At 40.5% G+C, this 13,910-nt stretch overlaps 1 protein-coding gene across 6 annotated transcripts in view; it reads left to right on the top strand.

Moving 5' to 3' along the window:
- tcf12 (transcription factor 12) overlaps positions 1-13,910 on the top strand; it is a 79,541-nt gene that overhangs the window by 53,566 nt on the left and 12,065 nt on the right. For 5 of the 6 annotated variants that reach the window (XM_038701242.1, XM_038701238.1, XM_038701240.1 and 2 more), the window contains exons 9-13: positions 5,748-5,847; positions 6,477-6,616; positions 7,099-7,240; positions 7,431-7,501; positions 11,650-11,794. In XM_038701242.1, the coding sequence (XP_038557170.1) occupies positions 5,748-5,847; positions 6,477-6,616; positions 7,099-7,240; positions 7,431-7,501; positions 11,650-11,794 (598 nt within the window). Of the gene's footprint in view, positions 1-480; positions 664-5,747; positions 5,848-6,476; positions 6,617-7,098; positions 7,241-7,430; positions 7,502-11,649; positions 11,795-13,910 lie in introns of those variants that run through there. The other variant, XM_038701243.1, reaches the window with a different exon arrangement.

Raw genomic sequence — 13,910 nt, 5'->3', positions numbered from 1 at the left:
CAAAAAAAACAAACATATTTTACCTCACAGGCTGTAGACTCATTTAATAAAAATGAATAAATAAAAGATTAGACACTCGGGATTAAAATGTGAGGCAAAGAAAAGGCTCACTTATTTATGCAGTAATTTTGGTCATCTTTAATTACACATATTAATGAAACTCTGCTTAGAATTAAATTATTTTAGTTTGTTGGGGTTCCCCTGCAGAAAATCAGCATTTTTGTGCCTGGAATTAATTTTTTTTCTCTCTTTCTAAATCCGCTCACACATTTGTTTTCTGTCCCACCCACTTCCCTTTATCTTTTCTATACCCCCCCATTGCCTCCCCTCCCCCTTGTCCTTTTCCTCTTTGCCTCAGCACTTAGAGGCTTAAGAGAGGGATGTACCACATGAGCCACTCCCTTCTGACAGCCACCCCTTCCCACAGTGTGGAATGGTACAATCCTGCTTTGCATAAGTTTCCTATGAGTGGGTCGTGTGTGGAGGCCAGTACTGCAAGAATTAGTCCCTTTTGAGCGGTTTGGATGTATGTCTAGAGAGAAAGTCAGTGTGCTGCTGTAGTGTACCGTTATCACTTAAACTGTTAAAGCTATAATGTATTGCGCCTACCCTGTCCCTGGAATGGGCAGTAACTCTTTAATGTATTACTACAACGGGAAATCGGTGAGTAGTCTCTTTGGGAATGTGTGTGTAGTAGACAGAGAAGAGCTGGAAGAAATGTGTGTGAGTGTCCCACTGACCTTCGGTCTCAGTCTGTCTCTCCATCTGACTGTCCTTTTTTAAATTTATTAGAAGATAAAAGCACTGTTTGTGTCTGTGTGTGTGTGTGTGTGTGTCTGTGTTTGTGTGTGTGTGTGTGTGTGTGTGTGAATGCATGTACCCGAGGGCTACTCTCACAGATTTTCCATTACATCAGTTCAAGCTGTGTGACAATGTGTGCAATTTAATAATGCAATTCAAGTGTCTTAACTTGTGTTTTAAACTTATTTTAACACACTTTTTTATGCTAATTTACACCCCACTTCTATACAACAGGTAAATATTCTAGGCCATTTTAAAAGAAGATATGCTTTAAGAACTTTATGCTGGCCTTTTCTTAAGACATGGCATACTGAGGCCGTGACAAACTTCGTCTCACACACAGCGTGGCAGAAAAAAAGTTTTTTGCAGCCTTGAATTTATTTTTTACTGGCTGATTGCTTCAGCTCCGAGACTGGGTTGAAATAATAACAAGTGGGAGTCTGGGAATGATTAAGGGAAAGAGGCTGCCTGTTGAGGTTAGATTTTCCTGTTTGCAGATTGAGCTCCAAGCACCAGTGTTGCTGTTATTCCATCTGTTTTTAATCACATTGGCATTCTTGACACCACAGGGAGCCTAATGTGATTTCTGAACTTCTCTGTAATGACCTCTTTGATTTTTGTTACTCTGAAAATTCTCTTTTTTTGTAAATACATGAATCATTGTGTGTATGTGTTTGTGTGCACGCGTGTGTTTTTGCTGCACTTAGACTTGATGAAGCATTTACTGTTTTTATTTAGATAATGATATAAAGATGGGTTATACTGCTTGTGTTGCAGAAAGTTTTTTGTTCCTTTTGATATAAATCCTCCTGTTTTTATTGTTACTGTTAAAAAACAAACAATCCAGTCGGCTTATGAATCTGCTCAAGGACATAGTTCTGACAATGGCAGAATGAGCTCTGCAGTGCGTTTCAGTAATCCTTAAGTAATGATCCTGTCATAAGCAAATTACACAGGCAGATTTCCACCTGTCACTGTCTGTGCTATTTTTGCCATTACATAAAGGGCACGTGAAAGAAAAACAAAGAGGTTAGCCTTTTTACGATTTTGTATTGAAAAGGTAATTTATCTCAAGCTTGTGTTTCAACTTTCTTTATAACCCGTTACGGCATTTCCTCTTTGTTCACGCTGCAGAAAAGATGACTTTGATCTTTTTCGTATTAAGTATTAACAGGCTTGTGTTACAGTTGGTGATGGGGAGAAAATTGATAGCATGTGGACAGAACGGGCAAACTTTATGATCAAAAGCACTTGTTAAATAACCAGCACCAACTTTTTTCCCCCTTTTTTTCTTGCAAGTAAAAGGAAAGACGGTGCTCGTTCTTTGCATCAACATGATCCACATTCATTTGTTATAATGCAGAGTTGCATAGCAGGCTCACCATCTGGAGCACTGGGAGAATTCACAGTGGGCCATTGGCTTGTGAGCTGGTGGCACAGAACCAATACAGATGGAGCAACTCACTGATCTTTCTTCCGTTGCCCATTACTGAAAAGGAAAGATTTTAGTGAAAGCAGTGACTGTCGGACCTTTTTGTACTTGTTTTACTTCACAGATAGCTTCCCCTCCGCAAGTGGAATAAGATCCGAGAATAAACAAATAATAAACAAAAGAGACAACATGTGGGATTTGCCTGTCGTTGTCTTTTTGTAGTGCAACAGGTTATACCATGCTTTGTAGAGGTTAGCACTCATCGCCAGGAGCTAATCCTTAAAATCTCCCATTCGTGCACATGTGTTGCACATGCACTGAAGCATGCATGCTTGGGTGCATGTGCAAAATAAAGTCAGAGTAGAGGTTAGTGTTGTGGTGTGTTTCCGTGCGTGTCATCATAAACTGTATACCGTATGTATATATCACACACATTGTGAGCCGTTAATGAGGTTGCGTTGATGCCAAAACCAAATTTTTGTGGTATTAACGACTGTAAGGTTTTATTCTGCAGTGTGGTTGCTCTATATTTAGAGAACCTGACTCCCAGTAGGCCGCTCTGCAGTCAAAATGTGCACTTGGATAAAAGATGTTGCTACTTTGTAGAAGAAGAAGAAAACCAAACATGCTGGATATTCATTTACTTGTTTCTTTTATTAGGCAACTAAAGTCATGAAGCCAAATTAATATTTATGTGTTTTGACTTTGGTTAATAAAATGTTTTAAGGTGGCTGATGGGATTGATGACAGATGATAGAACAGAATATGTTATTATATTCTATTCGATCCATGTTTGTTAGCTGTTCTCCACCTGTGGTTGACAGGTTACTTGATGTATATCTATAAATCTAAATTATTCATTTGTTTACGTGTGAGACCATTTACTTTATATTCCAATTCCATGTGAGCAAATTCAAGTTTAAGTTAGAAAATTTAAATAATGGTAATTTCAAGTGCTCTATGTATCAAAGGTATCGCCTTTCCTTCCTAATATAATTTTAGTGCAATAAGTGTGAAATATACCTGTCAGGCTCATAGCATTGGGATGCATCTTGCGTAAATACATTCTGATGTGAAACTAACTTTATGTCTCAAAACATCTTGCCAGTGAAACTTGGTCTTTGTTAGACTTTAGTTTTAATGTCACAGTTTTATGCACGAAAATACTGAGCCCTCTGTTTTCCAGACAGCATTGGCAGGTATCATGCACAAATGTTGAACAACGCCCCTCCAAGCAATGTGTCTGCCTTGCACACTAAGCCTTGTAAGTTTGTAAGTTTTGGACTTGAAACAAAATGCCCCACAGATATGGTTCGATTCCAAATAATGACACACACCACAAAAACAGGACACGCCATTAAGAGTGTTCTTGAACTCTTTTCTTTGAGCTTCTTGGCTATTAGCCTGAGTTTTATTTTTTCCCCTTCCTTTCCTGTTATTATATTTCATCCGTGCTGTAAGTTGACAGCTTGTGTTTTAACATGGGGTATTGTGATTGTTGTGGCATAAACTTCGAAGGCAGCTACCACAGGCTTGAATACCTGTCAGTGGAGACAGAGTGCTGCTGAAAGGCACAGCCAAGTTACAGAACTGAGCCAATAACTCAGTACAGTATCTTTTATCTGAAGCTAAGGATTATATTACCATCACTGCTTTAAATGTAAGTCTTCATGTCTTATCATTCTCTTATCAGGAGGTGAAATTGTTACATCAGTGTTTGCCTTATTGTTATTTAAAGTTTGTTATAAATAGCTGCCAGGCCATTGGTGAGGGGGGTTATTAAAGTTGGCGACACTTTTTTCCCTGATGGAGCATTGATGCATCAAAAGCACTAAATAGAAGCTAATTGAATGCAACTCAGGTGTTGACTGTTGTAATTGATTTTATTGTTGTATATTTGCTGTTGTGTAAACATACAATCCAAAACAGAACTCTACCACAAGAATACTTTATGCTGGTGAGCCTCTGTTTAGGATATGTGAACACTGCTTAGAAATAGGGCACAGAAGGGAAATGTATTTTTTTAATAAAAATACACCCGCTGATGCTTAAACAACTGGTGTAGGTCTGTGTTGGTGTGCTGATCCGTGTGAGTGACGGCTTTTAATTAATGGCCTTGTAAAAGGAAACCCAGGCGGGCCCTCTCTTCCATAGGCTGGCAGAATGAGGCACCCAGTGTTTGGGATGGTTTATTAATGCTTTGACTGGTTAGCCCAGGGTAAAAAGGACAATTAGCATTATCCGCTGCCATATGCTGCCCATTGAGCGTCTGACTGAGGCAAAAGACAAAAGCCCGGGCTCCTGTGTGAGGCTAACCTGAGATCTCCATGGAACTACTATCAACCCTGGTCACATGTGTACGCCAGAAGACCCATGAGAGCCCCACCCCTCCTGGAGCACTTTAATTACACACCCAGACAACAACACGCCGGAGTCCAGCTCTCTCAGCAAAGCCCAACAGCCCTGAGTCTCACTTAGGCGGCCTTCTATATTGATATTATGTTCCTGTGTGTGCCAGTGAGTGATTGAATTTATATACTGTGGTTGTGTGGCATTTATTCCATCAGCACTTTTGTCATAAAGCAACTTAAACAACCTTTGCATCTGTCCTCACATCCGCAAGCATCACAAACCAATCTCTGAGGAGTGGGCTGTCTTAAAAGAGGGGTTTATCTTGCGGAGTATGGGACACGGGCTGGAAATGTGCAGGTGGAATCTAGCTGGCAGGTCTGGCTCTGATTAGTGTTACACGATGGTGGGGTCACCCAGTCCTGTTTGTGGGAGGGAGAATTTGTTCAGAACTCCTCTCCCTTCTTCCCTCCCTCACCCTCTCTCATCCATCTGGAGTGGATGAAGTCAGAGACCACATCTCTGGTGTTTGGCCTCCAATCTCTTTGATCCTCCCGCCTAGCTTGGCACACATACAGCTGTACAACAGCACGCCCATTGTGCCTCTCCTTTCACTGTACCACCACCAGCTTGCAGGTACAAATATAAAGAACGCAAAGCAGGCTGTTTTTGTACCACTTATTTGATTTCTGCCTCTCTGGGAATGCTGTAATTTGCCAGGCATTTAGTCTATGCATTTAAGCGGGTATCATTATACTTCCATTAGAGGCTGAGTTGATCTGAAATGCAAATACCCCTGATAATCCACTCCTCTCTCCATGAGCTTGATTGCTTGCTCTTCATTAAAGTGTGAGTTTGTGGTTTTAGGTCCCTTTCTGCAGTATGTGTGTTTTTACTTGTGTGTGTGTGAGATCACATACTTTTATCTACCCGAAATGCTCAATCATGATTGGGCATTTATTTACTTCATGGGAATTGAGATAAGAAAGCTGACAGTTTTTTCAGTGATCATCATCATCAGTTTTTTCATCATACTTAACAATACTATGTGTGACAGACATGCCTCTGTACTCTACACAACAATCAGTTGGATAGACCCCACAAAGCTTTACTGCATGGCGGGCTGTTGTCTGTCTTACTAATAACATTTATGTTCTCGCTGCAGGTGTACGCACCATCTCCAAACTCAGAAGACTTTAACAGAGATTCACCATCTTACTCTTCTCCTAAACCCTCCAGCAGTATGTTTGCAAGCACTTTCTTTGGTAAGTTCAAACCCATGTTCCCATGTTTACTCTGCAGCATTGTTATTTACTAAGAGAACTATCCGGTGCTGCAGTTGAATTCTTAAATCCCTCGTACACCATAGGTTTCTAAATTATATCTTATATTCTATTACTTTCTGTTTTTGTCTTGAGTCAGTAAAGTCTGTGCATTATTGACGTCATCAAATTCAGCTCTGCGGATATTGTGAAGAAGTGTTTTTTGCACTGGGCTTGTTTTTGCTTTTAAGAACATAATTTGTTTATTAATGATAATTTCATCATTTGTGGCAGTTATAATGATGACTTACCCAAGTATAGAATATAGTACCAAAATACTTGCAAAACTGATATTTCCATGATGCCAGACTGATTCAGTTTTTTTGTAGCCTGTGTTCAGTATTTATTTCAAATCTGGACAGAAAAGCAAACTACTTCTTCGGTTTTAGCATCGTGTTATCTCAGCAGTGTTCAGGACAAAGATCCTGTTTCATTTAAGATCCAAAAAAAGAAAGAAGAAAAAGCGCTCCTTAGATGACCACAAGTTTTAACAGGGTTGGAGGTTAGCCGCCGTCTGTCACGAGTGCATGTTGTATACAAATAATATCCTGAAATGATTTTTTTATCTTTAGATGGTACCCACAGTTCGTCTGACCCTTGGAACTCGTCCAATGGGATCAGTCAGCCCGGCTATGGGGGAATGCTGGCAGGATCTTCATCTCACATGCCGCAGTCAGGAAACTACACCAGCTTGCACTCACATGACCGTTTGGTAAGCAGCACCTCTCAGCTGGTGATGCCTAAGCATATAAACAGGTGATAAATGATTGTTAGTAACTCAGTTTTGCATCACACTTTAGAGATCTAATGTGTATTGCTAAGCACAACCAGCACGTAAATTCTTTTTCAGCCCTCCACCAGCTCAGTTGGTCACCTCCCACAGTTGGAGTGGGTGTGTGCGTCTTAAGTTGTTGTCTGGTTATTATCAGTGAAGACACTGCTGACCCTCTTTGTGTTTGATCTGGTCTGGTCCGCCTGCCTGCTTCAGCTGGCTGGGCATCACAGGGAGCCTGCAGATGCTGCCTGCCCTTTCTTTATCTCTGTCCCTCCCCCCAGTAACGTTTGCTTCATCACAGCCTGGGGGGGATGTCAAAGGAGAATATAGAATTGAGAGAATAAATAAGCTCTTTCTTTCTCACAGACACATACACGTTTGTGACCGAAAATAGAGCGTTTTTCTTTTCAATCTTCCAGAATTACCCCGCACACTCAGTCTCTCCAGACATCAACGCCAGTCTTCCTCCCATGTCCAGCTTCCACCGAAGCAACACCAGCACTTCACCATTCGTCACCGCAGCGCACACCCCGTCCGCCAACGCAGCTGATGGGGTCATGGGTACGTTCTAGTGTACAGTTCAGCTACCTGCTCAGAATGACTAATTCAGTGGCCCCCAGTGTAATAAATGCTGAATATCCATTCTGTAAAAAGTAGGGAGTCAGGCAGTTGGATGGCTGCCTTGTGTACCATGACCACTTTTCATTTGTCTGACTTTGTAGTTACAAAGCCTCCTTCTGTGTTTTCTTAGCTGCTGCAAATCGGGGGAACACCACGGGAAGCTCACAGACTGGAGATGCACTGGGGAAGGCTTTAGCCTCGGTGAGTTACAGACCCAGATTTAACTTGGACTTGGAGTTTATTTTAACAAGGACCACTGATGAAAGTGAATCAAAGATTTGAATTTAAAACAGAGTTGCCATCTACTAGATTTAATTCACTTATAAAATTGCATTATTTTCCAGATTGCATCAATGACTGTGTTCCCATGTGTACTTATCCTGGTTTTGATGTTGGATATGATGTTTACATGAAACGTGAGAAACCTGGTTATTTATATCCCAGTATAACACTATTATACTATTATACACCACTGTAATTCTAACACTATCCAAGTTTCTGATGATCTGTGTGCAGCTGTGTCTTGGTTTGTCACCATCTCAGCCACTACTGTGTGTTCAGTACCAACAAAGCCTGAATAAGGTGTTTACATGCCACAGTTTCTATTTGAGTACTGCAGGTAGCATATCCAGGTTTCTGAAACTAGGATAGGGTGTTTACCTGCAGAACACACAACCAGGATACTCCAAAAAGCTGGCTAAAGCATTTGCTCTCAGCTACACTGTAGTCTTTGCATTTCCCTTACAGTCTGACCTCTTCTCTGGCCCCATCTACACTACTCCGTTTTAGTTTAAAAACGGAGAATTAAAACGAATATGATCTCAATCCAGGGTGGCGCGGTGTTGCAGTGGTTAGCACTGTCGCCTCACAGCAAGAAGGTTGTGGGTTCAAGTCCCAGTTGCCCCGTTCTCCCCATATCCGCGTGGCTTCTCTCCGGGTGCTCCAGCTTCGGCTCCAGCTCCGGCTTCCTTCCACCATCCAAAGACATGCAGACTAGGTTAATTGGTGTCTGTAAAATTACTAATGTGAGTGTGAGTGGTTGTTTGTCTATGTGTGGTGATGGACTGGCGACCTGTCCAGGGTGTACCCCGCCTTTCGCTCGATGTCAGCTGGGATTGTATCCAGCCCCCCGCGACACTGTGGAGTTTCAAAAGGGGTTTTAAAATGAAAACGCAGTAGTGTGGATGGGGCCTCAGGGTGTGAAAGTCTTGTCTTATACGTGTCCATACTCTCAAATAACTTTTGCTTTCTCTGCTAAATAGAATAAATGTCAGTTTCTGTCTTTAAACAAAGTGACCTTGGTAATCATGTAGGGAATTAAGTGCTATACTGACTGCTGATTAAAACAGCCCGGAGGACATGTTTTTAGTTGTTTTTTGGCCTAAGCCTGGATAATTGTGAGCTTAAACTAAGAGTATTCAAGAAAGGGAATTGTACATTGAAAATACTCCTAAAGCCAGTGGATTACACTTCACTTTGGGAAACCAGCCCTGTATATCTGTGACATCCTGTAATGTATCATAGTAAGTGTTTAATTTTCTGTAGCTCACAGAGGTTCATCATGAAAAGAAATATGTCTTACAGTTGGACACACATCAGCTAATGGATAGACTACTGGTTTTATATTCAGTCTCTACTTATACTGAAAGTATAAGAGAAACTGTATTTAACAATATACATATTACATATGGACATAGTCTAACCCCTGGGCACAAGTCTTCTATCCAAGTATGATTGCAATAACAGCTTTGCTCAGTCTTTAGTTTTCACCTAAGAGTGAAAAATGGAAATTTACAAGAAACCATCTACTGGTTTAACATGTAAGCTTGAACCTACACATTTAATGAATGTGCAGATGTGATGAAAGCAGACAGTGTGGAGATTCAGAGCTGAAGCACAGAGAGTAAATCTTTAAGCCGAACAAAATTACAAAGTCTTGTGGAAATAATGAACATTTCTTATCTTATCCCAATAGTGTTATACATGTTGCATGGACAGGATGCATGCATTGACATATTTGTATTTGATTTTTTGCTCACTTTTAATTTCACACGCCTTAGCACAAGCTGCACGTTTAGGAGGAATATTTCTTACCAGTGTGAAGACAAAATATGAGAGTTTAGGGACGGTAATAACAAATTAAGTCCTTTTTATTTGCAGACTCAATTCTATTAGCATGACAAAGCTGGAGTGAAATGGACATGGTTGGACTGGGGTGGGGGTGGGTGGATGGAGCAGGGGACACAGGGGAGTTTATAACTGCTGTGGCTCAACTCCACGGGCCGCCCTTTGTAGAGCTTTTGTTCTCCGCCCTTTTAAATTGGCCGTGCTTATTGGCCCAATGCCGCCTGCGGGAGCGTAACTGATGATGAGGCGGAGCTTCATTTATTCCAGTAAAATGAGCCATGTTTCACTTTGAATGCACCGTTAGTCGCCAGTGAGTGAAAAGAATTGAAAGTCATATATTGTCGGGTCAGAAGTCACGCTTATAAACAGTTTGTTTTGGCGAAACCAAGAAATATTTGGAAATTAGTTTGAGTCTTGTAGGTTCCCGACAGAGTGATGACCACAATATTAATCCCCCTTAGTATCTGACGGAGAGTAAAAATGTTACTCTACAATGTGAGTGTATAAAACCATAAATAGCCATTCCTCTCTTTACAGACGAGAGCCGATCCTGCTCCTCCACACTCTAGTGACTCACTTCAGTGAAACCTCTGTCCTGATACTCCAACTTGATTGAAAAACTAAAGCCCAGAGATCAAGATTGAATAAGGAGATTATTAATAATGAGTGCTTTCTATCATCCCCCACAGAAGTCAAAACGGTTTTCCCACAAGCTCATTTTGATCTTAACTTGGAGGAGAAATCTCTGTGGATCTGCTGTTTTTTTTCTCTGCTAATTAGTCAGGATCCACCATTAATACCCTGAGTTCTCTGAGACATGTTCCATTATGGCACAATATCCTCTTATTACGTGGGGGTTGGAAATCAGGGATGTGTTTGTGCTTTAATCCAGCATTTGTTTAAACAAATGAAATCCCTGTGGAAGTTCTGAAGAGGTAATCTCCTGGTTCCCTTGAGATTGACATGTCATCCTAAAACTCAGTGACCTCAGTGTAACCTAGCAGAGGATGAACTTGCATTCACTTGTCCAGAAAACCAAAGCATTTGTTCTAGTTGTCCCCCTTTAGAGAGTTTAGAAACATAAAAACAATAAACAGCAGTTGAGTCATACTAGATTTTACAATATGGTTCACAGTAAAATATCTGTTGCAGGCTGAATGCAGCCAGTTAGATTTACTGTTGTTGGCTGGTTGTTTCCAGGTTGGGCGTCTGCACTGTTGACTTGTACGGGCACTGAGTCTTTATACAACTGAAAAACAAACAAAGTACTAGAATATGAGTAATTTTATTTCTAAAACAGAAAATTCTGTTGTGTTGAACACCGACCTCTTATCTAATAGTCATCTTCAATGTGTGTAATTCAACCGCTTACACTTGTTTAATCTTTAAGATATGTCCGTTTTAAATATCAGTCTTTTTCATTTGGTGATGAGTGTTTATTTTGCTGTACACTACACTCAATCTGAAATTTGGAAAACTGAAACTGCGTTTACTTGTTTGGATTCCCGTTTGAATTCAGTGTTGGTGCTAGAAATCAGTCAGACTGGCACACAAACAGCAACCGAAACTGTATTGAGCTGGAGAGTTGTATTAGTATTTTGTACGGTTCATACATCGACGTATAAGAAAATAAATCCTTAGAATTAGACAAACACAGGAGATTAAACATAGCCAACCACAGATATTGAAATTTGCCAAGAAAAGTATCAGTGCAGTATTGATATACAATACGAATGGTTAAACCTTTTTCAATAAATTCACACATATTGAATTAAGTAAAAGACTAACAAGAAGATAAAAGTCCAGTTTTTAAAAGTTTAGATTCCTATGCAGCATTGATTAAAATCATTAAAGGTACAGATATGCAGTATTTGTCTCTTGGTGTTAATCTTCAGCCATAATTGACTGACGTAGAGAAGTGGATACAGACCAAGACGCAGGCAGAAGACATCAAAGTGAATATTGTTAAAGGCTCATTTTCTTAAGGCCGTGCTCTGAGCACAGATGACTGGGAACGGCTCATATGTATGCACTGAGCATTTTTATGACGTCGCTGACAGTAAAATCCACATAGCTGATGATACATTTTTGGCTTGAAGATAGCAACAGCTGTAACAAGTATTAAGAAACGGCGACCAGCTATATATATTTCATTTCGGGGTGCTGATGGTGCATTAATGATGAACCCAAACCCTTTTCTCTCTCTCTCATCCTTTCCTCAGATTTACTCACCTGACCACACTAGCAGTAGTTTTCCATCCAACCCGTCGACACCAGTGGGTTCTCCTTCACCCCTAACAGCCACAGCAGGTGCTGCCTCAGCAGGCACCGTGGTGAATGCTGCCGGCACCCCGTCTGGAAGGCCAGGTAGAGCACCAGTGTTGTATTTTAATCTCATACGCTACACCAGATACTAACTATAAAATAGAACATGTACCTCACTGAAACTAATTCATAAATGCTTTTTAAGAGCTTGTGAAAGACGCACACCGGTTGTGTTAGAATTAGTCTGGAATAGCCATGCTAAATAAGTCCCTTTCTTGAATATGACTTTATTTAATTTAATTACTTTTGCTATATAGTGCATTAGTTGGATTAATTAAAGCCCAAGCAGAATGAAGTGTGAAGTTTCCCTAAAATTTAATTTAATATCCTTTTTAGTGGCTAAGGAGCTCTACTCATTCTCTATAAATTCTCCAATCTTTCTCTATGCCAGGGCAGTTAATGTCATTTTGTACATTAATCCATTCTAAAAGAAAGCTTAGTTTAGTCTGGGATAAGGCTGCACAGCCACAGAAACAAATGCAAATGTATTTTTCTGGGAACAAACATTAATCTCAAGCAAAGAGAATGGATGCTCTGTACCAGATTTAGCTACTAGCTGTTTTCTAGCTGCACTAGTTTTACTCAAAAGCATGAAGTGAGTGTTGCAAGTTTACTCTGACAATATAGGTCGATATAAGAAGACTATGTACAGTCAGACATGTTGACAGAGGCCAGAGAGTATTTGAAAGCGAATGAGAGAAAGCCCAGTGTGTTGTTATAGCGGGCAGTTGTGTCATGTGTGGTAATGGAGTGGTGACAGCTGTCTCTATGTATGCCCCCCCACCCCCCACCCCTCAGCTGTTGCCCTGCCCCGTGGACAGCTGTTCCCCCCCAACACACACACACACACACACAGACCAGGCTGCAAAAGGCCTCGTTTATCTGCCAGTGGGTGAAGGAGGGTGGCTGTGACTCAGCTGATGAGGAGGACTATGACAGCCTCACACAGGGAGATCCCCCCTCTTGACCTATTTACAGTACAGCATGCCACACCTGGCAGCATTACAATGACATTTGTAGTCTAGTTTATCATGTAATATGTTCAGAAAAACAGATGCTATCATACTGATATAGAGGTCAGTGTCTTAAGTTTTTATGATAGAAAACTCCAATTTAATGAACATATATAAATTCAGTGTATGTTTATTTATGGAATTCATATATGTAAGAAATAAAAACATAATGTAAATGAATACATCTGGGATTTTAAGAAATGCATTGCGTTTCACTAATTATTCACCCTTATTATGCTTCTGGGGTTTGAAATAGAATGATACTTGATACTTGAATGGTACTGAAATTGGCACAAAATTTGGCCCGCTGCTGAAAATCCATTCATCATTAGGATTACACCAATATACAGCAACATTACTCAAGACTGGGTTGTTCAGTTAGCCCTCTCTGGTGCACGCTGGGACCAGAGCCCCAGGCCAATTTTTCATAGCCGCCAGCCAGCAGAGGCTCACGTGTTCTCGTCTCACTCACCTGGGAGAAAACTGAGGCAGAACAGAGGCCTTTTCATTTCCTCTTCTAAAGTCACTTTTAATAGTCTGTTAATTAAAGTCTGTTTTTTCCTGAGGCTGTGAGTGTAAAGAAACATGAAAACTCAAGTACAGACAGCCACAGTTTTGTGAGACATGTCATTAGAATGAATGAATGGGAAAAACTTATTTTAAATAGTTTATTGAGCTTAAGGGAGGTTTGATTATACTTTTGTTTGTCAAAAATATACATTAGGTGCTTACTCTCTTTTCTCTGTCAGCATAATTCTGGTACTTTGGAAAACCATGGTATTAAGGTTAGTGGTTTACTGTGTGTTTGCTCTGACCGCATAGGCCTTGATTTGTAAAAACAAACGCTGAACAATTAGGAGTAAAAATATTGCATCAATCTACTCACAGATGAGGCTAGCTTTTGAATTACTCTTTAAATGGATACAGTTTGATCCCAGTCAGCATTCCCCAGGCCCCTCAGCTTTAAATGATTCCTCTCATCCTGGTCTGCATTTTTCATTGCCTTGCTGTGGTAAAAAGTGGATAACAGAACCCAAAAATTGTTTTTAGATTCAATCTAAATGATAGATAACCAAAACAAGGTCTCCATCTGTATAGTGTGCTACAGTGGACTCCATTTACCAGGATGCAGTCGGGGTTTGACA

This window comes from Micropterus salmoides, unplaced genomic scaffold, assembly GCF_014851395.1.
Source record: "Micropterus salmoides isolate LMB-PRFRI ecotype aquatic unplaced genomic scaffold, ASM1485139v1 Ms_hic_scaffold_6, whole genome shotgun sequence".
In the NCBI taxonomy this organism is placed as follows: domain Eukaryota; kingdom Metazoa; phylum Chordata; class Actinopteri; order Centrarchiformes; family Centrarchidae; genus Micropterus; species Micropterus salmoides.
Note: the sequence above shows the minus strand (reverse complement) of the source record. Positions and strands in the feature narration are given on the sequence as shown.